The following is a 26,421-nucleotide window of genomic DNA, read 5'->3' as shown; positions in this document are numbered from 1 at the left end:
AATCCTCCCTGAATTTTTGGCAAATTCTGCACTTTGTTTCAGCATAACTTCAGCTTGTTGAAGTCCCTTGTTTAGTTTAGGTAGAAATTACATTAAGTGGCAGATTTACTGATTAGTTATTGAAAATGAAGTACCAAAGTTTTCTTGTACATAGTAAGCAGGTAAACTCAGTGTATTAGAATTTAAATGCACTTATCGCGGAGATCCAAACAAACAACTAGTTTCACAGAATAACCGGCTTTTAACCTGAACTGACTGGTTCTTCAATGATACAAAAAATTACCATCTTCAGAAAGTATTTGTTTCAGTTGTTAAGAGCAGCTAATTCCACGCCAAGTTCACCAACTTTGGCCCCAACCAACAAGGTTAACATCTACATATAAAAGTTTAACACTCAACAATTAATTCAAAGTAACCCATATCAAAGCTTGTGGAGTGTCACATTGACACCAACATCGAGAGAAGCTATTCTGATGTGGGCTGGGCAAGAACTGAGCACATTGCACTTAAGTAGACAGCAACAACATGCAGCAAATTCAGTTAATTATCAAGAACGTAAGAGACCTGGTACTTCCCCAGCAAAGACCAGGCACTTTGAGACAATTTGGGGGGGAGGGGGCAGAAAGAGTGGCTTGAAGTTGTGCAATTAAATGTTGATTGGTTGGCTGCATGAATTAAAGTAGTAATTATGTAATGCCATAATAACACTAAATAAATTCTAGTTAACAGATTTTAGTAATAATTTAAGGTCAGACAATTTTAAGTCAGACAACATTTTATTAAAAACAGTTTACCATTCAAACAGAAGTGACCAGCGATGTGTTGTCTATTATATATATATAAAAAAAATCAGACATTGATAACAGAAATTATGTAAACATACAACAGTCTCAATATTCAATTACAAAGGTTGGCAATCTTTAAAATTACAGTATAGCTCACACAACATGTAAGCTTCCACTAAGCTGTTGGAAATCATTTTGGTACAAAACAAAAAGCAGAACAATAAAGCTAATCAGACATGCTGTGATTTTCTGTACATTGCATGGTTTTCATTCATGCGTTACGATCCATGCGCACATCTATCTCTCTCCCGCTGATCTTTGTGCCGTTCATCATTCTGCAGGCTTTCTCTGCCGCTTCTGGGGAATCAAAACGCACGGTCCCACAACCCTTGGACTTGCCATTTTCCATTTTTATTTCAGCAAACATTACGTGACCTAAAAGGCAACACAAGAAAATCAATTTTCCCATATCACCAGTGAGAACATTAGGGCAAAACAACAGGCCTAGGTAAACACTCACCACACTGACTGAACTTTTCCTTTAGCTTCTGCCATGTGAGATCGTATGGAAGCTGAAAACAAAAAGTATTTACAATTGTTACGTGTCTCTTCTCACATGAAAGGAAAAACTTTAAAAGTAAAAAGTTGCTGCTTACATTTCTTGCAAAAATCTGGCAGCCTCGAAACCCACTTCCACGGTCTCTTAATCCACTTCCCATGGATCCAGTGTTCAAGCTTCCATATCCACGATCCATATCCATACTCCTGTCGAGTCCTACTCCCATTCCAGTTCCCATCCGGTCAAGACTGGAACCCATGCGATCCATACCCATTGCCATGCCTCCTGCCATACTGTTCATAGCAGGCATTCCACCACCTATGGTGCAAAACAGATCAAAAAAGGCTTTTCAATAGCAGAGTCCACCATTTTAACAGTGATGTACCAAATTATCTTACATTCTGCCTTGGCTATGATAGCACTCTTGCTCCGGAGTCAGAAGCTTGCGGGTTCCAGCCCTCCAGAGTCTAGTACATAAGCTGGACTGGCTACATTAGTGCAGCAGCAACAGCGTAGCGTACTGTCAGAAGTCCAAGGCATCAGCTGCCATCTCAGTTAGGCATAAAAAGATCCTCCAGCACTACTTGAGAAGCGCAGAGGCAGTCACCTTGTCCTAGCCAATATTTATCCCTCAACCACCACCACATTAAATCTGGCTACCTCGTCACTGTTGTAATTTGCTGTGCACAAATTAGCTGCCACCTTTCCTTCATTACAACAGTGACTGCACTTAAGTATTTCGAGTGACTAAAGCACCTGGGGTGTTCAGAGGTTGTGAAAGACATTATGTGAATACAAATCTTTCCCATTTTAGCTAAACTAATTGTCAACCCAAATGTTTAAAACAAAATTTGTGCTGTTACCAATTCAAACACAGAAGTCTTTGGATTTTCAACAAGGTATCTCTAATGTGGCTACGAACACCACATTTACTAGAGATCAATTTTTCTTTCCAAGGACGTCTTTTTTGGTCCCTCGGCGTCAACAAGTGGTATTCCCAAGGATCTATTCTGGGCCCTCAACTTTTCACCAGATTTAACAGTGACTTGGACGAAGGCAGAGTTACGCATCTAAGTTCGCCGATAGGCAGTGCAGATGGAAGCAGGAAGTTGCAAAGGGATAGACATTTCAGTTTGTGGGCAAAAACTATGGCAAATGGAGTTCAATGTGAAGTCAACCACTTTGAACTCAAGAAAGATAAATCAGAGTATTTTCTAAATGGAGAGAAATAATAGAACCAGTGTGGGAGCAAATGTTTTGGGAGTGTGAAGTACACAAATTAAAATTCTGTTTAAGATTTAAAGAGGCTAACAGAGTGGTCTTTATCTTAAGGGGATCTGAATACAAAAGGGAAGGAAATGATGCTTCAGTTGTATAAATCCAGTTTCAGTAAATTCAGTTTGTATAAATGGTGGTTAGCACAGCTGCTTCACAGCGCCAGGGACCCGGGTTCGATTCCTGGCTTGGGTCACTGTCTGTGTGGAGTCTGCACATTCTCCCCATGTCTGCATGGGTTTCCTCCGGGTGCTCTGGTTTCCTAGCACATTTCGAAAGACATGCTGGTTAGGTGGATTGACCGTGCTAAATTCTCCCTCAGTGTACCCGAACAAGCGCCGGAGTGAGGCAACTAGGGGATTTTCACAGCAACTTCATTGCAGTGTTAATGTAAACCTACCTGTGACTAATAAATAAACTTTACTTTTTACTTTACTTCACCATGGTCAGACCCCAGTAATCAGTTTTGGGCACCACGATCTGAACCCCAATCTTAAAAGGTATATCTACTGCAGTGATGAGAACTTCCAGTTTTTGATTGAGTCATTTTAATCTTTCATTAGGATTCCAATTAGTGTTGAAAAGACAGCTTTCTGTAAACCTATCAACCATATGATGGTAACTGATACTCATATGTTAGGAACAAAAGGGATGTCAGGGAAAAAATCGGACCTCTCAGGGACAAAAGTGGGGAATTATGCTTGGAGCCCAAAGAAGTAGGGGAGATCCTAAATGAATACTTTGAGTCGGTATTCACAAAGGAGAGGGATGTGTTGACTGGGAGTGTCTCGGAGGGGAGTGTCGAACCGTTGGAGAAAATCTCCATTGCAAAGGAGGAAGTGTTAGGTTTGTTAGAGAATTTAAAGACTGACAAATCCCCAGGGCCTGATGGAATCTATCCAAGGCTGCTCAGGGAGACGAGAGATGAAATCGCTGGGCCTCTGACGCAAATCTTTGTCTCGTCACTGGACGCAGGTGAGGTCCCAGAGGATTGGAGGATAGCTAATGTGGTCCCGTTATTTAAGAAGGGTAGGAAGGATAGCCCGGGTAATTATAGGCCGGTGAGCTTGACGTCCGTGGTGGGGAAGTTGTTGGAGAAGATTCTTAGAGATAGGATGTATGCGCATTTAGAAAGGAATAAACTCATTAACGATGGTCAGCATGGTTTTGTGAGAGGGAGGTCATGCCTCACTAACCTGGTGGAGTTTTTTGAAGAAGTGACCAAAATGGTTGACGAAGGAAGGGCCGTGGATGTCGTCTATATGGACTTTAGTAAAGCGTTTGACAAAGTCCCTCATGGTAGGCTGGTGAAAAAGGTTGGATCTCATGGGATAAAGGGGGAGGTGGCTAGATGGGTGGAGAACTGGCTTGGTCACAGAAGACAGAGGGTGGTAGTGGAAGGGTCTTTTTCCGGCTGGAGGCCTGTGACTAGTGGTGTTCCGCAGGGCTCTGTATTGGGACCTCTGCTGTTTGTGATTTATATAAATGATCTGGAAGAAGGTGTAACTGGGGTGATCAGTAAGTTTGCGGACGACACAAAATTGGCAGGACTTGCAGATAGTGAGGAGCATTGTCAGAAGCTACAGAAGGATATAGATAGGCTGGAAATTTGGGCAAAGAAATGGCAGATGGAGTTCAATCCTGATAAATGCGAAGTGATGCATTTTGGTAGAAATAATGTAGGGAGGAGCTATACGATAAATGGCAGAACCATAAAGGGTGTAGATACGCAGAGGGACCTGGGTGTGCAAGTCCACAGATCCTTGAAAGTGACGTCACAGGTGGAGAAGAAGGCATATGGCATGCTTGCCTTTATAGGACGGGGCATAGAGTATAAAAGTTGGGGTCTGATGTTGCAGATGTATAGAACGTTGGTTCGGCCGCATCTGGAATACTGCGTCCAGTTCTGGTCGCCACACTACCAGAAGGACGTGGAGGCTTTGGAGAGAGTACAGAGGAGGTTTACCAGGATGTTACCTGGTATGGAGGGGCTTAGTTATGAGGAGAGATTGGGTAAACTGGGGTTGTTCTCCCTGGAAAGACGGAGGATGAGGGGAGACTTAATAGAGGTGTATAAAATTATGAAAGGCATAGATAGGGTGAACGGTGGGAAGCTTTTCCCCAGGTCGGTGGTGACGTTCACGAGGGGTCATAGGTTCAAGGTGAAGGGGGGGAGGATTAACACAGATATCAGACGGACATATTTTACACAGAGGGTGGTGGGGGCCTGGAATGCGCTGCCAGGCAAGGTGGTGGAGGCGGACACGCTGGGAACGTTTAAGACTTATCTAGACAGCCATATGAATGGAGTGGGAATGGAGGGATACAAAAGAATGGTCTAGTTTGGACCAGGGAGCGGCGCGGGCTTGGAGGGCCGAAGGGCCTGTTCCTGTGCTGTATTGTTCTTTGTTCTGATGGTTTTGTAAAGGCGATATCTTTACAAAGCCAGCACATGAGAAAGCTAGGACGGATTAGATTCTCATCCTGGATTCACCTAATTTCAGTGCAGAATATTTTGAATTGTCATAGTGTTGTTTATGTTAGCAGACCACCAAGCTAATTATCATAAAGATACCAAAATTCTCAGGCCTTTCCTCTCCATCCCAAACAATCTCCAAATTAGAGCATATTACTGTTTAATGGCCAATGCAAAAACAATCACAGCAGAAAGTGGTAATCTCCCAGTTCAAACAGTTTGAAAAACAACCTTCTGCTATCTCCAGATTGGAAGACCATTCAAAATGTTAAACGGGTGGTCACCCTATTATAGAAAGGATATTATTAAACTAGAAAGAGTGCATAAAAGATTTACTAGGATGCTACCGGGACTTGATGGATTGCGTTATAAGGAGAGGCTGAATAGACTGGGACTTTTTTTCTCTGGAGCGTAGGAGGCTGAGGGGTGACCTTATAGAGGAATATAAAATAATGAGGGGCATAGACAAGGTAGATAGTCAATATCTTTTCCAAAAGATATTGATAGAGTCTAAAACTAGAGGGCATAGTTTTAAGGGGAGAGGGGAGAGATACAAAAGTGTCCAGAGGGGCAATTTTTTCACACAGAGGGTGGCGAGTGTCTGGAACAAGCTGCCAGAGGTAGTAGTAGAGACGGGTACAATTTTATCTTTTAAAAAGCATTTAGATAGTTACATGGGTACAATGGGTATGGAGGGATATGGGCCAAATGCGGGCAATTGGGATTAGCCTAGGGGTTTTTAAAAAAAGGATGGCATGGACAAGTTGGGCTGAAGGGCCTGTTTCCATGCTGTAAACCTGTATGATTCTATGACTGCACAATTAGGAATCAAAACGTACCCAATCCAGATGGCATGGGGCCCATGCCAGTGGTGCCCATCGCACCTCCCATGCTTCCTGCAAGACCTCCACCCATTCCACCTCCTAAAGGAGAACAAAACCAATGAAAAACATTTATAGACAACTCGTTAACAGAGGTAGAGAATTTTCACATTAAGCAAAAGCGTTTAGACCAATTTGCAGCCACAAATGATAAGATCAAACTATTAAAATGCCTGGTTGTATTTCTCAATTCTTAAACTGGAATCACAATTGCCAAATAAGGTCAAAAGGAAGACGCCTTTACACAAGGTACTACAGCATTCATCTTAAGAGCAAAAGCTGTATTGTACATTTATCCTTCCAAATACACACTGCAAATAGTTAAGGCATTTCCTTCTCATTAGATTTCTACAGCAATCGTTTCACATGAGAAACGGGGACATGGCACAGACAGCAAAATCATAGAAACCCTCCAGCACAGAAAGAGGCCATTTGGCCCATCGAGTCTGCACCGACCACAATCCCACCCAGGCTCTACCCCCATATCCCAACATATTTACCCATGAATCCCTCTAACCTACGCATCTCAGGACACTAAGGGGCAATTTTAGCATGGCCAATCAACCTAACCTGCACATCTTTGGACTGTGGGAGGAAACCCACGCAGACACGAGGAGAATGTGCAAACTCCACACAGACAGTGGCCCAAGTCGGGAATCGAACCCAGGTCCCTGGGGCTGTGAAGCAGCAGTGCTAACCACTGTGCCACCGCGCCGCCCCGTGTTATTCAGGATGGTGAAGGAAAACAAGAAAAAACACTTGGAAAATTAATGTCATATTTCAGCTCCACAGAAGTGATATCCATGATTTCTTAAGATAGGCAGCGCATAAAAAGGAATTAGATGAAGGCTTAAATAACTTTACTTTGGTATCGAAACCAAACATTCTGACCAACGTCTGTCATTTTTCAAATGACTGGAGGTAATTTCTGCATTTGGTAAAATGAGATTAGTGTCAGGAAAAGGAACAAATGATTTTGGGTATGCAGTGTGATATCAAGTACCCTCCCATTCCCTACACCAACAATGCCCTTCAGCCCGGTTATGAAAATGACCTCTGCTGCATCAGCGTTGATGATTCTTCTCAAACCAACCAATGTTTAGGAGTAACAAATTTATTTCAGAAAGCCTTAAAATTAGCAACAAAATTCAATTTTTTGTGGCTTAAACTTCAAAAGAAATCAGAACCAATGTAAATTACACACAAATTAACGGACAAAGCTAAGTTTCTTTTAAAAATTGTCAGTTCAACAAAGATAAGTCTTCCAGTGCGTAGCTAACACATTTCCATAATATGCTGGTTTGTATTCACACGGGGCAGTGTTGTAAGGGCTGTTTGGTGTATCATTAAGAGGTCTGGAGACTTTTGTGGTTGAACATCAACTGTTCATTAACAACTCAAACTATACACATGTTCAAGGTACAGCCCTGCACGGGTGCCGTCTCCACGCAGGCTCCTTCTAGACTCAACACAGTCTACCATCATGTGATTCTCTACGTGCAACGTACAGTGGCACAGTCGTTAGCACTGCTGCTTCACAGCGCCAGGGACACAGGTTCGATTCCAGCCCTGGGTCACTGTCTGTGCGGAGTCTGCACATTCACCCTGGTGTCTGTGTGGGTTTCCTCCGGGTGCTCTGGTTTACTCCCACAGTTCAAAGATGTGCAGGCAATGCTAAATTGCCCCTAGTGTCAGGGGGACTAGCAGGATAAATACATTGAGTTATGGGGATCGGGCCCTGGTGGGATTGTCATTGGTGCAGGGATGATGGGCTGAAAGCCCTCCTTCTGCATTGTAAGGATTCTATATTGAAAACGAGCTGCAATTCAAGCAAAAAGTGATAAATAGGACAACAGTTCCGTGAAGCGGTCTACATTTTCGTAAATCAGGTAGAAATTTTCATTTTCCCATCATGCTACTCACCTCCATTTCATAACTGGGAGTTTGATTTTTTTTAAAATTTAAATATAAAATCGATTCAGGGTGTGAACAAAGAACAAAGAACAGTACAGCACAGGAAACAGGCCCTTCGGCCCTCCAAGCCTGTGCCGCTCCTTGGTCCAACTAGACCAATCGAGCGGCATGAAGTTCTCATTCTTGGATCCTTCAAAGACTGGTACTGAATGCTCAAACAAAAATAATGCAATCAAAACAATGCAATAACTTGCACGGTAGAAAAGAAGTGAGATTTTGAAAAAAATTTGTTCTCTCAAATGAGTCACAACAAAAAGAACATTTTAAATGGCACCTCTTTTCTTTAGTCTTAATTTTGGCAAACAATGTACACAGCTTACTATATATATCAAACAAAAATAAAGTGTCTTCACTTTCTTACCCATTCCTCCAAATGAGTCACCAAAGCCACGGTTCATTCCCATGTCACTTCTTCCAAAATCGCGATCGAAACTGCCTGCCATGCCAGTTGACCCCATTCCTGCACGGTACATGTCTGGAAAAAAAATACAGAAAAATTATATTCTGGTTTTGAAATGCAATACAGCAAAAAATATATATATACTTTTCAAAGTTGAGTCTGTGCAGAAAATAAAAAACTTCTGGCGGTTTTACCCATTTGTATAAATATTTTAAAGTTTTGTTTACAGAATGGTTTTCATACGCAAGAAAACCTTTGAGATATGGTTAGAGTTATATATTTAAGTTAAGTAACTGAGAGGGGTTAACCTTGCTCTTCATAATTACTCCCATGGAATCATGCAGCAGGACAATAGGTCCTTCATTCATCTGTTTCAGAAGTTAATCTTCTACAACGTAATCCAGTCTGATTTAGTGCTCCTCCAACATTCCTCCATAATGGGGTTGCTGGACAGTGAAGAGAAGCAGGTACCCATTTCTCTCTCAAAAAATAAACTCAAGGGCACCAAAACCACTTGGTGCACTCTCTTTAGTTAACTTTACACAAAACATTAACTCAACCGGGGATTTTCTCAGTTTATGTTTCAGATATTCAGTGCATAAACTCACTAAAACATTTGGGGAATGGCATAATGGAATTAGTTCTGATATTTATTAATGAGTACACCAACAGTAAGCCCAAGTGACTGCAACTACAATAAAGTTTAAATATATTGAAACACAGCAAATATTAAAATAAAACCTTTACCTCCTATGTTGCTTCCCATTCCAGTTACATTGCTGCCCATCCCTCCAATGGCGCTCATGTTGCTGCCCATTCCTCCCATATTTCCAGCCATTCCTCCCATGTTTCCCATTCCCGTGGCCATATTTCCTCTGAAGTCATCCATTGTGCCCATACCTGTGATAGAAAATAAAAAGGGTCACCAAACTTGGCAAGATAATAAAGCCTCAAAGCAAGCAGAGAGAGAAAAAAAATTACCTGCCATGCGACCCATATTTCCCATGCTTCCCATGTTTCCACCACCGTATCCTCCCATGTTATTCATTACGTCCATTCCACTGCTGAAACCACTGGGACCACTCATTCCTACAGGTGGGGGGGGGGGGGGGGGAGAAGAAGGAAGAGTCTTGCAATAAAAGATAAATAAACTTACACTTTAAAAACTTGGGGTTCTTAGGACAGAAAACTCACCTCCACCCATTCTATTCATTCCTCCATAGGCTGGCCCGTCCATCCCAATTCCTAAGACAAGAGGTTGATTAGTAATTATATGCTTATATTTAATTTAAATATGTTACACAGTATGGTAGGCAACATCATTCAAGCCTCATACCTCCAGATCCCATATTGCCCATTGCACTGTTCATATTCAGTTGATTTGCAGCAATAGGCTGGCCACCAGGTCCAAGTCCCATTCCAATACCTCCAAGCCCACCTTAAATCAAAACAGCAGGCATGAAATTGGTACAATAGAGGCACTATGCAAAGCAGCAAATTTATTCATGCCAGCTACTATCATAGAAAAGACATGTTCGGATATTATAGTATCAGACATTAGACTTACGAGGTAATTGTGGAGTCTTGTTATCCATGGAACGAAAGTCATCATGTGGAACAGATCTATCATCCTGTATTATAAAAAGGAATGTGTGTGTAACCAGAGAATTGATCTATTTCCAAACTCTTCCACATCATTGTTGTAATAATGCAATCAAATCTTACCATTTTCACATACATTGGTCTGTCAAACAAAAGCTGTCCGTTGAACATAGCTGTGAACAAGTTAAGGACAAGTGACAAGCTGACAGTACCTAATTCTGTACAAGAATCTCTTGTTATTTAAGAGAAACATAAATTGCAAAGGGATGTGTCTATTATAAAAACTCCAATAAATGTACATTACTTGTACACAATTTTCAAAGATTTTATCTGGCAGATACATCAAACCAGGATCTGGAACAAGTTACTTCACCTGTCAAGACTGATCATTTCACATCAATTGTATTTGGTACCTTCAATCATGCGGTCCTAACCAGATATCTGCCCAATTATACAAATTAGCACTTGTGATCCAAGATAAACAAGGGTTGGGCAATAAAAAGGGCCTTTAACGTCACATAGAATTTAGGGGGAAAAAAAAGCAAAAACAAATTGGAACAGAACGTGCAAACTCCAGAGATAGTGACCCAAGCTGGGAATCGGACCTGGGTCCCTGGCGCTGTGAGGCAGCAGTGCTAACCACTGTGCCGCCCAGCAGTAGACAATGATGCCCACGTTAGAAAATTCTAGGTCTCTATTTGAATTCCACCGTAACATCTAAAAATAATCAAGGTTCCATTAAATTGCAAATTCAGAAATTTCGAACATTTTCTTCAAAGATATTCGCAAAGCACGTTATCTTAAACCATGAGTGCGGGGGAAAAGATACAAATAGCTTGAACGGCTTCAAGAGACTGTTCAAAAATCACAGTTCCTAGCCCACGACTCTTGCCATCCTTATCTTCTTTGATATCTGCACGTTTTACTGTCCCAGCCATGGAAAATACTTCTTTCAGCTTCTTCCAACCCACTTTAAAGTCAAGCTAAACACAAAGGGAGGCAGTTAAAAAGAAGTTCAAAACAGCACAATAGTCTTTCAATTTCCCCCCCCTCCCCCCCCCAAGGGAAATGTGGAAAAATTATACTCACATTAGCAACAAACACAGTTGGTAAAAGTCTTCCAGCCTGCAGAGCAGTGAGAATCTCAGGGGGGATATTTGGGTTGTTGACAAGATTTGGTGGCAAATTAACAATTGGTGTACCCATGTCTGGCCCAGCTCCACCAGGGTATGAGCCACCACCAACACGCTGCATAGCCCTCCGGGCATGTTCTCCATCAGCATCCTGTAAGATATAAGACATTAAAACCAATAAAATTGCACACCCCATGAAAAAAAAAATACATAAGCACTAAATTTTCATTTCTAACTCAGTGTTCATTTGAAGCAGAGGCCACTTGATCATGCTCAGTTTTTTCCCCCCCCAATTAAAATGGGAATGTGTGTTAAAAGATGATCTGATTGGGGTGCGTTTCTGGACATTGGAGGGTATAGCCAGGCAGTGAGAATGTTCCTTCTAATTTCCCTTTGCTGTGCTGACCTCATTAAGATGGCTGCATGAACACCCTTGCACATGTCTTAAAGGGCTCCCTTCTTGTGTGTGGCTGTTTGTCCCCTGCACCGTGTGCAACTTAAAGGGAGGAAGAGGTGAAATTGTTCAAAGATGGAAAACAGATATTTACTTATGTAGCAGAACATTACCACAGGGTTACCAAAATTCAGTCATTCTGCTGCTTTGGATGCTTAACGACTATCTAGTTTTCGCACTAAAATATAGTTCCAAATCCTTTCAATTTGGAAGGGTCAAACCGCAAAGACATTATGAAAAGCAATCGCAGGTTGCTTAACCAATTTAATAAGTTAAAACTCTGAAATTGTCAACAGTAGAAATAAAAACTGCAAATGTTTAAATACTCAGGTTAGCCAGCACCTATGGAGAAAGCATACACAATGTTTCAGGTACAAGTCTACATCAGAACAGTTCTGTTAACTTATCTACTCACCCCAGATGCTGACTAACCTGCTGAATGTTTTTAGCATTTTACTTTTGATCTTGCATTATCCACAGCTTTAGACAAAAATATCCCTCAATTACATTAGACCACTGAATCAATCACAGAACAGTTTAAACCAGTCCCGTCTACATCATCAGACAATTGCATTTCTCAATATCAAACTACTGTGCCATTCACGCGAGTTATTTAAAATGTTTCTCTCCATAAATTATAACAAGAACTGCCAGTAAACTATCAAGGACCTAGCCTGCCTGTAAGCAAATGCCAAACAAAGAAACAGTGAAGAGTTAGTTGTTAAATGTTTCTCGGGAACAATGCATCTGAAGTCATCCACGTTTCAACATAATCTAGGCACGAACTGTCCTCATCACACAGTCGATATGCTCTTTGACGCAACATTCCCGACTGATAAAGTCCATGCATTCCTGTATTACTAATGTCTACGACCGTGTCCTGTAATGATGGATCCCAAATCAAAAATTTAATGTAGACATTTTTTTATTACAGTGCCATTCCCTGTTCCCAAAAATCTCTGCACCCTTATTTTAGAGAAAATGTTTTCATTAGTTGCAATCCAACTTCAAAGATAGCAACAGGATATGTGGGGCCCTAGTGAAAGGTGGAACTAACAATGTATTTCCTTAACCAGTGAATTTAAGATAAATGTAACCAAATAAAACAACACAAATTTAATATGCTAGCACCTCTGACAAACTTGCCAAGGGCGGGGTAAGCTCCAAAAGGGTTTTGGGATAGTTTGTTTCATGTCTGTTACAAAAACTTTATTATTGCACTATCTTTGAAATACATGAATTCCAATATTGCTCCTGAGCTGTACGCGAGGGCAGACTTACATGTGATCCTCTTTCTGACAAATGCCATGAATCCACCAGGCCCAGAGACTCTCATCAGCCCAAAGCATTGTCATGCCACTGTTTCCCAAATATCTAACTCAAGTGCAGACTAATCAGGACCTATACAATAGTATGGGGTTCCCACATACTTATTCCATCACTTCCTTTACTCCAGGAAGCTTTGTGGGTCATATATGTAATTTATTTTCCCTCTTAAGCAATGGCTGAAAAAAAAGGATGCATTTTCACACAAAAGCATTCCTGATTCCTGTGGGTGTATCATTGAGGAGCCAAACCCTCTATTTACTTGTGGGTGTGAACGTAACTAATCTTGCCAGCCTTTGTACAATTCAGTCTAGAAAAGGCAACTCCCTGGTTTGATACTCAAATCATTTTTTTTTGCACTTTAACCTTAGACATTAACACTGCAATCAAAATGCACAACCTCAAAACCGCGCATACAAATTGTTTTGTATCGTGTTAGAAATGACGTAAACTTATCTATTAAACAACTGGACTTTCACTATTCAAGCAATGTTGTAATGGATTGGATCATCTTGCAGCATGCCTCATTTTTTCTCTGTGGCCTAATTTGCTGGAAGTATGGGATTATAATCATAGAAATCATAGAAACCCTACAGTACAGAAAGAGGCCATTCGGCCCATTGAGTCTGCACCGACCACAATCCCACCCAGGCTCTACCCCCATATCCCTACATATTTTACCCGCTAATCCCTCTAATCTACACACCCCAGGACACTAAGGGGCAATTTTAGCATGGCCAATCAACCTAACCCGCACATCTTTGGACTGTGGGGGGAAACCGGAGCACCCGGAGGAAACCCACGAGGAGAACGTGCAAACTCCACACAGACAGTGACCCAAGCCGGGAATCGAACCCAGGTCCCTGGAGCTGTGAAGCAGCAGTGCTAACCACTGTGCTACCGTGCCGCCCCTAATGTGGAGATGCCAGCGTTGGACTGGGGTAAACACAGTAAGGAGTCTAACAACACCAGGTTAAAGTCCAACAGGTTGTTGGAACCTGTTGGACTTTAATCTGGTGTTGTTAGACTCCTTACAGTATGGGATTATAACAGGGTGGAAGATAGCAACAGGATATCTGGGGCCCTAGTGAAAGGTGGAACTAACAATGTATTTCCTTAACCAGTGAATTTAAGGAGAGAGAGAGAAATTGGACATAAGAACATAAGAAATAGGAGCAGGAGTAGGCCACCTAGCCCCTTGAGCCTGCCCCGCCATTCAGTAAGATCATGGCTGATCTGAAGTGGATCAGTTCCACTTACCTGCCTGATCCCTATAACCCCCAATTCCCTTACCGAACAGGAATCCATCTATCCGTGATTTAAACATATTCAACGAGGTAGCCTCCACCACTTCAGTGGGCAGAGAATTCCAGTCAACTCAGAACAAGGACAGATTAGAATCCAATCAGGCACAGAAAGAGAAATAAAGAGGAAAAGAAAGACTAGATTGAGAGAGAAAATGATAGGAAGAGCAAGATTTTTATTAATTTTTATTTTTATTGGTTAATCTTAATTTACAATCTGAAGGAACAAAACTCCACAATCTGCATTGTTCCATTTCTAGGTCAAGGGGATGATGACAATTATAGTATTGTTAAGGTTACTCAAGCCTACCAGATTTAACTTTGTCTAAACTTAATAGCCAATTAACAAGCAAATCCAGCAAAATGGCTATGGCCACAATGTTGTTTAGACAAAGCAAACGAGTTGTAAATGAAGCTGTGGTCATGTTAAAGGGAAAACGCAGGCGTATTATCCTGTTTTTAAAAAAAACTCAGATTTGTTTTTTAGTTTTGCAATTTTCTACACAGGTTTCCTGATCATTTATCTAACTTGGCGTTGGTGGAATACTGCACTGTGGAAATTGGTTGACTACACCAATGATCACACAACATGTCATGTTATCGACTGCGACTGAGGACATTGACTCAGCATCTTGCATCTCAGGAAAAGGCCCTTCACCCATCATGCCTGCACCAGCCATCAAGCATCTATCTATTCTAGCCATTTTCCAACACTTGCTCTGTAACCTTCTATTATGTGATAGTGTTTCAAGTGCTCATCATGAAAGACGAGTTCTTTGATGACACTGCATGACATATGCAAAACAAGCTTTGAGCTTCATTTTTGCCATCCGTCCCCCACTACCCAACATTGTTACTGAAATTGAAATGCCATTTTGACAGGAAAAAAAACATGGAAAACCATGAAAATCTGACATGGTCAATTCAAATATTGAGATTTTATCAAGTAAATAAATGACAGTTGCCCACTTCCCCACCATACCTCATTATATTTGAATGGATAAGCGGTAAGCATAAACAACCATTTTGTTATATTTTGTCCAAACACCCCCCCCCATCCCTCCAATTTACATTACCATAGCAGATGTATGCTTGTAACTGCATAAATGAGAAACGTTTAGTTCAAATACAAGTTGCTAGAACCGGTTCACCAAGAACTAGAGAAATGACTTACTACTCACCTCTTTTATATTCAGTGGTCTTCCACCAAGATCATATTTGTTCATAACATCTAAAGCTTTTGAAACTAAATCTTCAGTTTTGAATTCCACAACACTGTAGATTTCAATGGAAAATACTTTGTTTAAAAAACAGGAATTTATTTCAATCTATTCTAAAAGGTACAACAGTGAGTCTCAATTAAATGAGAATCAGTCCATGCATCTTGCACTGATTGCTATCGATATAACCTGTCCACCAAGTAACATTTTATGCTACAGTGAGTTTCCTCACTAAAATGTTCTTCTTAATCAGCAATTAGGCTAGTTCTTCTCAAAATTCCAAATTATAAGTCATGGGAATTCTGTTCATATAGTTGCAATGCTAATAAGCAATATTTTCTTGAAATAAATATTCTGAATACTGGGTAAGATTGCCCAAATACATAAGCAACTGTATGTCCCCCTTTACTTTCCAAATATTAATGGACTCTAATCAACAAGGATGTGCAAGATCATACAGCTCAGTAAAATACTAGAATTTTTTACAGGATTCTATTTGCATAATACAAAATGTATCTTTGATTTTTAAATAACAAAGCAATGCAGTATCAATTGCAAATTGTTCTCAGCTGTGAATCCTATATTCTTGTAACACACTAAATACTGACCAGTTTCTGACCCTGAGAATGGCTGCGGGACGGGAAAGGCCCATGTAAATTTGCCTGATCTTCCTGGTGACTGATTATAGCAAACTGAATCCAGCAAGTTTAAAATGAGACAGTTAGCCAGTGCATGCAGTCCGTACCTTGAAAGTAGCAGCACATGCACCCCTCTGAAACCAAAATAAAAGCCGCCACTCAAAATACCTATGACCTAAATATGGCAACTGGAATTTTCATTGGAAGGTTAATACAACTGAATGCATAGTTCTTTTTAGTATGATGCACCCTTAAATCAAAAATGAATTATTCCAAGATACAGAAATGTTGTGTTTCAACAGACTTTTCATTTCCCTTTTAACAACTGAACATTAATTATGGATAGAGAGTTACTTACCCACAACCCTAAAGTCAGATGACAAGCAATGCAAAGGGGAAGAAGAAAAAATAGTTTAGTACATGAAGTTACACAATTTTCTTTAATGTTTTATTTTATTTACTACTATATGCAGGAAAAGGATTCGCAAAAGAACTACTGTAATTATATATAACAGGCCCTTGCTGCATCTACCTCCTATATTTTAGGATTACTTTTCTGTAAAAGCAAGCAATGCATTACAACTTGTTTATAGTAACACCAGTCCAATCAATTAAACATGAAAATATCCACTGCAGGCCTGCAGATTATCCCTTTCTTAATGCCAGACAACACAATCAAACTCCAGCATAAAGCAGAGTTGGCAAGTAAATACAAGGGCATCCCAGCTAACAAACACCTTAAATTGAGCTACCTGTACTAAACAATAAATTAAAAAAATAAAACTGCTGAGGACCTTATGAACCCCCGAGCAGATTTTCCCACTTACCCTTGACTTTCCTTCAGCATCCTTAAAGAGTTCCACGTATATAACATCACCAACTACATGAGATATACAGAGGGGAAATACCAAAAACAATGCATTTAAAAGACCACACACTTACTTCACTGTTGCCGCTTACACAACACTACAGAGGAACAACCCATTATTCACCAACAATCAACACCAGACCAGCACACCTCCTAGTAATTACAATACATAACAATTTTTTAAAAATGAAAAAAAAAATCAACATTTTACCCAAAGATTTGTCACCTGCAGCATCCGAATCAGATTCAAACAACATTTACCATCATATAGCAACTATTTAAACAGATTTGGCCTGTATGATATAGTTGGTGAACAAATAACAAATGTTGTTACTACCATTTAATAAACAATCCAACATTGCTAAAACAAGATACATTTTCCTATCAAAGCCAACTTTGTGGCAGTCAAAATACACTGTTTTAAGGTGACAAAGCTTACAACCCTGGATGTGTAAAGTCACAAATACATAAACACAATACTGCAATGAAAATGCTTATTGCACAACACACAAGCAATAATTCAGCCATATCATGGCATAAAAATCTAAATCCAAATCCAAGACATTGAGCTTCACAATTAAACTTTGTGTCACCTTACAACAGATGCAGAAATCAAAAGTTACAGACATTGTACTTAGCACAAGTTCATTTTAAGCTCCAGTAATTGGCTCAATAGTAAAGACAGTATAAATAACGATACTTGGAACCAATGTCCATCTTACTTAGTACGGATGATAAAGGAAGTAAAACAACTTCCAGTTTCCTCCTATGACTTAAAGGCAAGCATCAGTAATTTTCTACATTTTCTCTTCCAGATGCAATTTCCTTTCACCAGAAAAACCTACATTGCCATGTTCACAATAAGGAAATTTCACTTTCTATGTATTTAGAAGTTACAATGCTCAACCATCAATTATAGGACTTCAATAATCCATCCCGAGGCCTAACAAAGCCAAAATTAGACAAATGGCTGCGAACAGAACAAATCCTTATTAGGAAGGCCTTTACACTGTTTGATGCTTTGTCTCAAATGCCTACACGGCTCTGCTAGATAGTCTCAAATTGCTCTTGGTCATTCATCTACTCATAAATCAGATTGTACAAAATATGAAAAATATGCACTATTTTGGATAATAATAAAAAAGGTTTTGAAAATTTGTAAAATTTAAGTTGTACTCATCCATAATAATCAAACGGTTTGATAATTTACCAGCACCCAAAATCAGAACAATTGCAGCGAACTGCAATAACATCAAGTCTTCGTATAATGTTAATTACCTACCGTAGGTGCAATTTCTTATATATTCACTAATAGTTCATCCCCAAAAAACTGTTATAGTACTAAGAGGACATATCAGAAATACTGTCCCTCAAGAGGTTCGTTCATGCTTTCATCAGGTGCTCTACCAAAACATATACACATTTATTCAACATGTGGTTACATCCTAGGGTCCTGAAAAATTCTAAGTAACAAAAAAGGGTTTGTATAGTTTTAATGACAGTAGGGAAATAGGGAAAGAAGCTTTGCATGTGGGGCTGAATAAAAACCAAAGGAATCCAAAATTGATCCTCACATTTGACTCCAGAAATACAGTACACAAAAGCTATTGGAAATCATTTGTATATAGGCAAATCTGAACTGACTATTGTAAAATAGCCATCAAATCAAGGACATTAACGGAGCATGGAAGTTACTTGAAGGACCTGCCAACAGCAAGTGTCACACCTGACTGGGCACCAACTTTCTTGAACAGCCAGGTCTCATGCTTATGCTTGCCAACAGCCAAATTACCAAAAATTGCTTCATCACAAGATTGTCAAGGATGCCATTGAGGAGGAAAACTTTACCCAGAAAAAAAAAAACCATAATCCTACACATTCACTTCCTTTCCGTGCACAAGCATCAACTTTCTTTCAGTACAGGAATGAAATTTGGAAACATGATTTCCCAAGATAAAAATAAAACACGTCGGATGTAATCCTATCAGCTCAAGTATGATAAGGCAGTTTAGTGAAGCTCAACAATCTGGAATATTAATAAGTTGACAGCACTAAATGAGAAACTAAATTCCAAAGACAGATGGACATGGCATGCAGAGATTCGTAGGCTGCAGCGGTTCACGAAAGCTTTCTCAAGGGCAATAAACGCTGGCCTAGCCAGTAATGCGCATATCTCATGAAAGAATATTAAAACAAACAACCAAGTCTTTCACTAGAGGTAGGCAATGGACAGCGTAACAAGGAAATTGCTAAGCAAACAAGCTCCCATTATGCAGCAATTAGATAAATGCTTTATCTTGTGACAAATTATGGCAACCTACAGCTTTAAAAAAAATGAAAAGGCACCTCGACCTTTCCTGTTTTTGCTCACAGTTTAAGTGGTACACACTACGGAGTTGTAATTAAAACATCAGACAAAAACAATTCAAATTAAATTTGTAGATAGATCCACAGAATACAAGTATATGATTCCAAGAGTTTCCACTGCTGGGATGTGTGTGTGTGTGTGGTGTCGCTGAATTATACCCAATCGCTATGCAGCTGGGAACAAAATGCTCTCTTTAGTTTTGCGGATGCAATTTCTTCGAGTGACCGTACATCAAACTGTTTTTAAATATGATGTGGAGATGCCGGCGTTGGGCTGGGGCGGGCACGGTAAGAAGTCTCACAACACCAGGCTAAAGTCCAACAGGTTTATTTGGCATCACTGGTGATATTTATTTGGTGACACCAAATAAACCTGCTGGACTTTAACCTGGTGTTGAGAGACTTCTTACTGTTTTTAAAATACATTTGTCTTCCAACCTCTTGGGTGCGTTATCCGATCTGTAATGGTATTACTATCTTGAACCTTTTCATAGGATTCCAGAATCTTTAGGTCCAAATTGCACAAGCAATTCATTTTTGGGGTTACCACAGAATTATATCCAAAACTCCATTTGCTAGAATGAATATAGGCTCTCTTTGGTTATGCAGTGATGGGACTCCAAAGTATTTGATGAAGCTCAGGCTCTATAAATTTATGCACCCCCCCCCCCCCCCCCCCGCCCCACTCCAAAAAAAAAGTTGCTGGAATCCAGATATTCAGAAAATTCATACCATTCCAAGAAATTGACTCTGATCATTTTCAGAGAGGACTAGGACAAGAAAGACTTCAAACAAAGTGAAAGAGAGTATAGACTTCATCATACTCCCTCTCCAAAAAAAACCTTGCTCCAAATGATTCAAAAGTAATCCACTGCAATCTACAACAGCAATGGGATGGTGATGACAGCAATAAAAAAACACAGAGATGCCACTCCTTTGCATGTCTCGTGTCAACCCTCCTTGGCCAAAAAAAACCCTGCTGTCTTTTGAAAAAAAAAAGCAGCACAAGTTTGTTCCAGAGCCATATTTTGGAAGCCATCAGCATAATTTCCATGCTTTTTAAAAGGTTTTCAGAACAGCCTGCATCACAAGAGACATCGCAACAACAAACAACTTGTATTTACATAATGTCCCCAAAGAGAAGCTCTCCAGGTGGCTGTTTTTCAATCCCACAGAGAATATTTTTGCTACACAAATATCCTAGAGCTGCAGCTCTTCAGGTGTCATGTGGGCCTGATATTTTTTATGCTGTGTTTTTGCAAGACAGAACGGACTAGAAAATCCTTGTCTGTACATCAAAAGTCATGGTGTGGAGATGCCGGCGTTGGACTGGGGTAAACACAGTAAGAAGTTTAACAACACCAGGTTAAAGTCCAACAGGTTTATTTGGTAGCAAAAGCCACACAAACTTTCGGAGCCCCAAGCCCCTTCTTCAGGATCACCTTCTTCAAGATCACCTGAAGGGGCTTGGGGCTCCGAAAGCTTGTGTGGCTTTTGCTACCAAATAAATCTGTTGGACTTTAACCTGGTGTTGTTAAACTTCTTACCATCAAAAGTGTGGCAGACTATTAGAAATTCTTCAAACATTATTATAGAATCCCTACAGGGCATGAGGCCATTTGGCCCATCAACTTGCAAAGCATAGGCTATTGGAAAAATTAAAGCACATGAAGTAAGCATGATGCGGAGCTCTTAAAACACTTTCTCTTTTGTTCCACCCCACTATAAGATAACAATTCTCATTTTTATGCACGGTTAATTTACTACAGATTGGACCAAATAAAATATTGCGTACATTTGTTTCAAAGCAAAAGATCAGCTTTAAGATCTGTCCTGCATACTATGTTTCACATAAGGCAAACGTTTTGAGGCCAAATTCAAAGCACAGAATATGATGCCAGGAGTACTGTTTACAGAAGATGAATATAGAAGGTTTTGCTTCAATTTTATTTATGCTTGCACTTTTGTGTTCCCGTTTACTATGTCTTCAGTAAAATTAAACAGAACCCTAAAGTATTAAAATATGGATTTGTTTTGGAAAGCATTGTTATTCATGTATGAAAACTGCTTCCATAAGTTACCTTTTTCTCGCATAAGGTCTTTAATCACTTGCCACTTTGTATCATATGGAATGTTGCTAATAAACACTCGGTTACGATTAGAACCCTTCTTGTCTCCATTTGTCGTCCTCTCTTTCAAATATGGATGAAATCTACTAGACTTCTTGTTTCCTGTGGATTTTTCCTTCAAACTTGAAGTCTCGTCTTTTGAAGGCTCATCCTCTTCACTAGGTATTAAAGAAAAATACGTTAACTTTCATACAACAGTAAATCAAATCTTCTAAAAAAGGAGCAATTTGTCTGAAAATTCCAACACAATATCAGCACCTTCCAACCCGATAACAACCAGATATTTTAATAGGATTTATAATTGAAAAATTACACATTAAACAAACTTCACCATGTTCTGTGCATTATATAGTTCCTTCCCCCCAAAAAGCAGAGTCTAGACCATGAATCAATTTTGTGATTAGTGAGTTAGCTGCGTGAGCCAGCCCTTGCTTGCACCTCATCATCCTCCCTCGTTTAGGTGAATTGGTCATGATAAGTTCTCCCTCAGTGTACCCGAACAGGCGCCGGACTGTGGCGACCAGGGATTTTCAGTCACTTCATTGCAGTGTGAATGTAAGCCTACTTGTGACTAATAAATAAATAAACTTAACTTTATTACAGATTTTAAAAGCATGGAACACACGAAGTAGGGACAGACATAGGTCAGACTCCTTTCAAGTCTGATCCATCATTCTATAAGATCATGGCTGACTGCCTCCCCAACTCCACCTTTCCCCACTACCTTGCGATTCTGCTTCCAAATATCTACCAACGTCTGTCTTGAATATATTCAAAGACTGAGCGTCCCCAGATGAGGAAAAAAGTTCCAACAACCCCAAGTGAAGAAATTGCTCTTCATCTCAGTCCTAAATGGTTAATTCTTTATTTTGAATGCACACCTAGTTCAAAATTTGTAACCGAGGGAAACATCCTTCAAAAATCAACTCTTTTGAGCCCATTAAATATTTTATATTGCCTTATCAATCTTTCAAACTCCAGATAATATATCTAAGATCTACTCAATCACTCATCATCCCAAGTATCAGTCTAGTCAACCTACAATGCACTCCTGAGGCAAGTATATCTCTCTCCACGGATGCTACAAGAACTGCCGAGTTTTTTCAATATTTTCTGGTTTTATTTCAGATTCCCAGCATCTGCAGTATTTTGCTTTTATGCAAGTATATATTAGAGTCCAAAATGTACATGGTGCTCCAGGTATGGTCTCACCAAGATCTTAGTAACTGCAGCAGTACTTTACTCTTATACTGTACTTCCTTAATAATAAAACCAAATATACCATATGCTCTGATTTTGTCCAATTAAATATTGCAAGACTAAAACTAGGGGTTTTGGTCTCCACTCCAAATCCTGTTCCATAACTACCGACTCCATCCCACTCTCTGGCAATAGTCTGAGATTAAGAGGCTTCTTGTGACCTGTCACATTTGACTCAGATGAGCTTGCAACTTCATACTTGTGCCCATGATAGAATCATATTTTCTCACCTCTGTCTCAGCTTGTCCACTGCTGAAATTCTCATCCATGTCATCGTAGTCTCTAGACTTCACGATTTCAATGCACTATTGGGTGGTCTCCCACACTTGACCCTTTGTAAAATTGTGCTGCCTGTGTTAACTCTCAGCAATGTCCATTCCGCTATCAGCCATGTGCTTGCTGACCTACATTAGGTTGCAGCCAATCAATGTCTGGTTTTAAAAATTCTCATCTTTGTTTGCAAATCCTTCTATGACCTTGTCCCTCCCTATCTCTATAATTCTCTTCAACCTCACAAGATAACCTGCGCTCAAATTTTAGCCTCATGCATTCACCATCATAATTGCTTCACTATAGGTGGCCATGTCTCGGTTCCAAGCTCTCCACATCATGTTGCTCCTTTAAAAGTCCTTAAAACCTACCTCTTTGACAAGGGTTTTTGGCTATATGACCTATAATCTCCTTTGTGACTGTCATACATTGTTTTATAATGCTCCTTTGAGGCCTCTTGGGAAGTTTTATACTGAATTTGCTTAAATAAATAGGTTATTAATTGCATCCTGTACCTGCATATTGAAACTGTATCCATTTGATTTTCTAATTGCTTACTATAGCTGCATGTGTCTACCATAAGCAAATAGAAGAGCCAAAGTGAACTAAGGAACCTATTATTTTAAAAATGTTTAGAAAGAACGTTCAAAAGAATTGTAACCCAAAATACCAGAACTCTTATTTTTGAATAAAGCTTGTTGAGTAAATTCCTTGCCACAGATAGATTGTACAACACTCACATCCCAGCAGGTGTTTTTAAGGGAAGGAAAGGGAACACGAAAAGCAGTGGTACGGAAGACCTGGACACGAGTGGTCCTCTCCTATGTTTCTTCGACACAATACAGTAAGTCCAATTGAAACGCCAAATGTCTTTATCACAATGACAAACTTATCTTGGGGTTGTTGGTTGTGAGAAAAGAGAGAACGCCACTCTACATGATAATATAGGAATTCCCAATATGCGCCTGACAGACCCTCAATTTAATTTCTTGACCCATCAACGGCATTTACAGCAGGTCTACAGCCTGGATTATCCTGGAACAGGGCTAGAAGGCACAACCTTCTGACTCAATATTGCTGATACCTGAATTAAACAATAATCTTGCAGTCTGGGTTGTAGGAGAGCTAAATGGATGGAGAGACAGTCACCGTTAGCAGTCTCTAACAGTAGCTCTTGTGTCTCGTGAAAAAATGGGTCCTGGACACCACAGGTCAGCATTATAAATATCGCATGCAAACCACTGACTCATTATCAATGAGAAATCAAACGGTGTTCATCTAATTAGTTTGCCATCAGTCCCAGACTGAGAAACAAACCGAGGAAACAAGTAGTCAGAAGGATGTCGCTCAGTTTGCTCAGCTCATCCATACTAAATTAGTTGGTCTGGTAGGATGCTGGAATTGGAATTATACCTTGAACGTTTAATATTATTGAGTAAAATCTGGAAGCAATGAAATGTATAAAATATAATTAATTAGCAGCTTGCTGCTTCAGGACTTTATCATTAACTAACTTGCGAATTACTATTTTTTAAAAAAATAATTGTTTACTCCGTCCTTAAAGTTACAGAGCCAATGCTCAGAGTGGACCAGCAAACCCAAATCCATTCATTCCTTGCTTGCTCCAAAAACCTAATTCAAAATCCAAATGAATCCAATTCATGATCCCCAGAAGAGACAAACAAAATCCAAGCTCACATGATGAGGCATTGCACCCCATTTTGGGCTTGATCTTAGCCTTTTTTTTTGCTAACTTTTGGTACTTTTATTCCAACCAAAAAACCCAATTCAAATTGAATCCAATCCATGGTCCCCACGTAAAAGACAAATAAGATCCACAGTGACAAGATGAGACATTGCACTCCATCTTGGGCTTGCTCAAACAAGATCCAAGCTGATAGGATGAGGCATTGCACCCCATTCCTGGCTTGATCTGACGCTTCACCTTATAGCTAAAAGGCCAAGGTGGCTTTGAAAAATTGCACGTAAAGCCTCATTGGCTACCCTGATCCTTTACTCAACCCTAGCCTAGGCAAACCAGGCGATGGCACATTCCAAGTTCAATGGGCTAGCCTCGTCACCTGCTTGATCATGATTTCATCCCTGCCAGGTAAGTATGATCTGAGACAAAAACAGAAAATGCTGCAAAATCTCAGTATGTCTGACAGCATCTGTGGAGAGAGAATAGAGCCAATGTTTCGAGTCTGGATGACCCTTCCTCAGAGCAGAGTAAAAAGTATGATCTGAGCCATGGCTTTCTGGAAAAGATGCAATGCTTGAAAGACAACAGAGGCCGTGTGAGGGCTGAAATCATAAGTTGGATCCAACTGGCAATCTTTCCTCTTGCAGATAAGTTACTGTACCAGACAGACTGAATTCGCACTAGGATCTTTTCCACATTTAACCGTAGGGAATAAATGTTCTCTCTCTGAGCAGTGTTACTGTACAATAGAAGTGCCTCTACAAACAGGCGGAATGTTTTATTTCCAATGGGCAGTTTTGTTCTCCAATGACCATACTCGCATTTGTAAAACGGTTGCCAAGTCCCACGTGGGCATTTTCTTTGTTAGATGTACAATGACGGAACAATCAGGGCAATTTGCCCACGATACGGGGAGAGGGAAAAAAAGGTACAAGAATAAAAAGGAAAACGTTTTAGACCACGGTAAATGTCACATATTTAGATCCAAGCCGAGTGAGTGATATCTAATCCAAGGAGTATAAATCTTCCCACTTACACTGAGGGCTGCAGAGAGGAGCAGTTATTTTAATTGTTTTGAAACCACGAATGGGTAAGTTTCCCCCAAGGGTATGAGTAAAACTCCCTCCCACCCCCCACAACAAGCCATGAATACATTTCAAAACGGTAGCGGCTTTCACCTCAAAAGGAGGGGAAGGGGGAAATATAAAAGACAAAAGGCAGAATTTGCGTTGGACGGCTGCAAAAAAAATAAAAATAAAACATCCCCCACAAAACCTCAGGGTCAAAATTCAAATTTTTCAGTTGAGAGGCGGCGGGACAGATTATAATGGATTAAGTGCACAACAAAGCAACTATCAGAGGCGCCTGGGTTAAGGGGGGGGGGGGGGGGGGAGATGCCGGCCTCGCTGCCCCACTGGAAGTCCCGCGGGGAGGAGGTGGAAGGCCGGGCGCTAACTTCATGAGAAGTTTAGAGTGAATGAGGGGGGAGGAAAGAGAGAGGTGGCGGCGGGAGGCTGAGCAGAGAGAGGCCGGGAGAAGCCTGAGACTCAGGCCCAAAGACTGAGCGGGAAAATAGGAGAGGGAGGAAGAATTCATTACGTTTTAACCGGCGTCTCGTTTTCCTCGTGCTGGGTGTTTTCCAGGTGCTGCACCGGCTGCGCTTCCTCTTTGATGTCCTCCATGGCGGCTGGCTTTCAAATCGCACTGACAAGATCGCGCTCTCTCTCTCTCTCTCTCACACACTGTGCGTCTCCGAGCCCGGGGCCTTCCCGTCGCCGCGCACTCTCCGCCCCGCCCC

The 26,421-nt window shown here is 40.5% G+C and overlaps 1 protein-coding gene across 1 annotated transcript; it reads right to left on the bottom strand.

Annotated features, from left to right (window-relative positions):
- Nucleotides 1-760: 760 nt before the first annotated feature.
- myef2 (myelin expression factor 2) lies at nucleotides 761-26,421 on the bottom strand. Its single transcript, XM_078241329.1, has 18 exons — nucleotides 26,223-26,421; nucleotides 21,344-21,549; nucleotides 16,855-16,907; nucleotides 16,386-16,393; nucleotides 15,351-15,444; nucleotides 11,042-11,236; nucleotides 10,782-10,935; nucleotides 10,076-10,125; nucleotides 9,918-9,981; nucleotides 9,687-9,788; nucleotides 9,545-9,595; nucleotides 9,332-9,439; nucleotides 9,098-9,250; nucleotides 8,312-8,425; nucleotides 5,935-6,018; nucleotides 1,442-1,662; nucleotides 1,306-1,357; nucleotides 761-1,220 (listed from the first exon to the last, which is right to left on the bottom strand). The coding sequence occupies exons 1-18, from the start codon at nucleotides 26,303-26,305 to the stop codon at nucleotides 1,057-1,059; spliced, it is 1,956 nt and encodes a 651-aa protein (XP_078097455.1). The 5' UTR covers nucleotides 26,306-26,421; the 3' UTR covers nucleotides 761-1,056.

This window comes from Mustelus asterias, chromosome 24 (genome assembly GCF_964213995.1).
Source record: "Mustelus asterias chromosome 24, sMusAst1.hap1.1, whole genome shotgun sequence".
NCBI classification, from domain to species: domain Eukaryota; kingdom Metazoa; phylum Chordata; class Chondrichthyes; order Carcharhiniformes; family Triakidae; genus Mustelus; species Mustelus asterias.
This window is presented reverse-complemented; position numbering and strand designations above follow the sequence as displayed.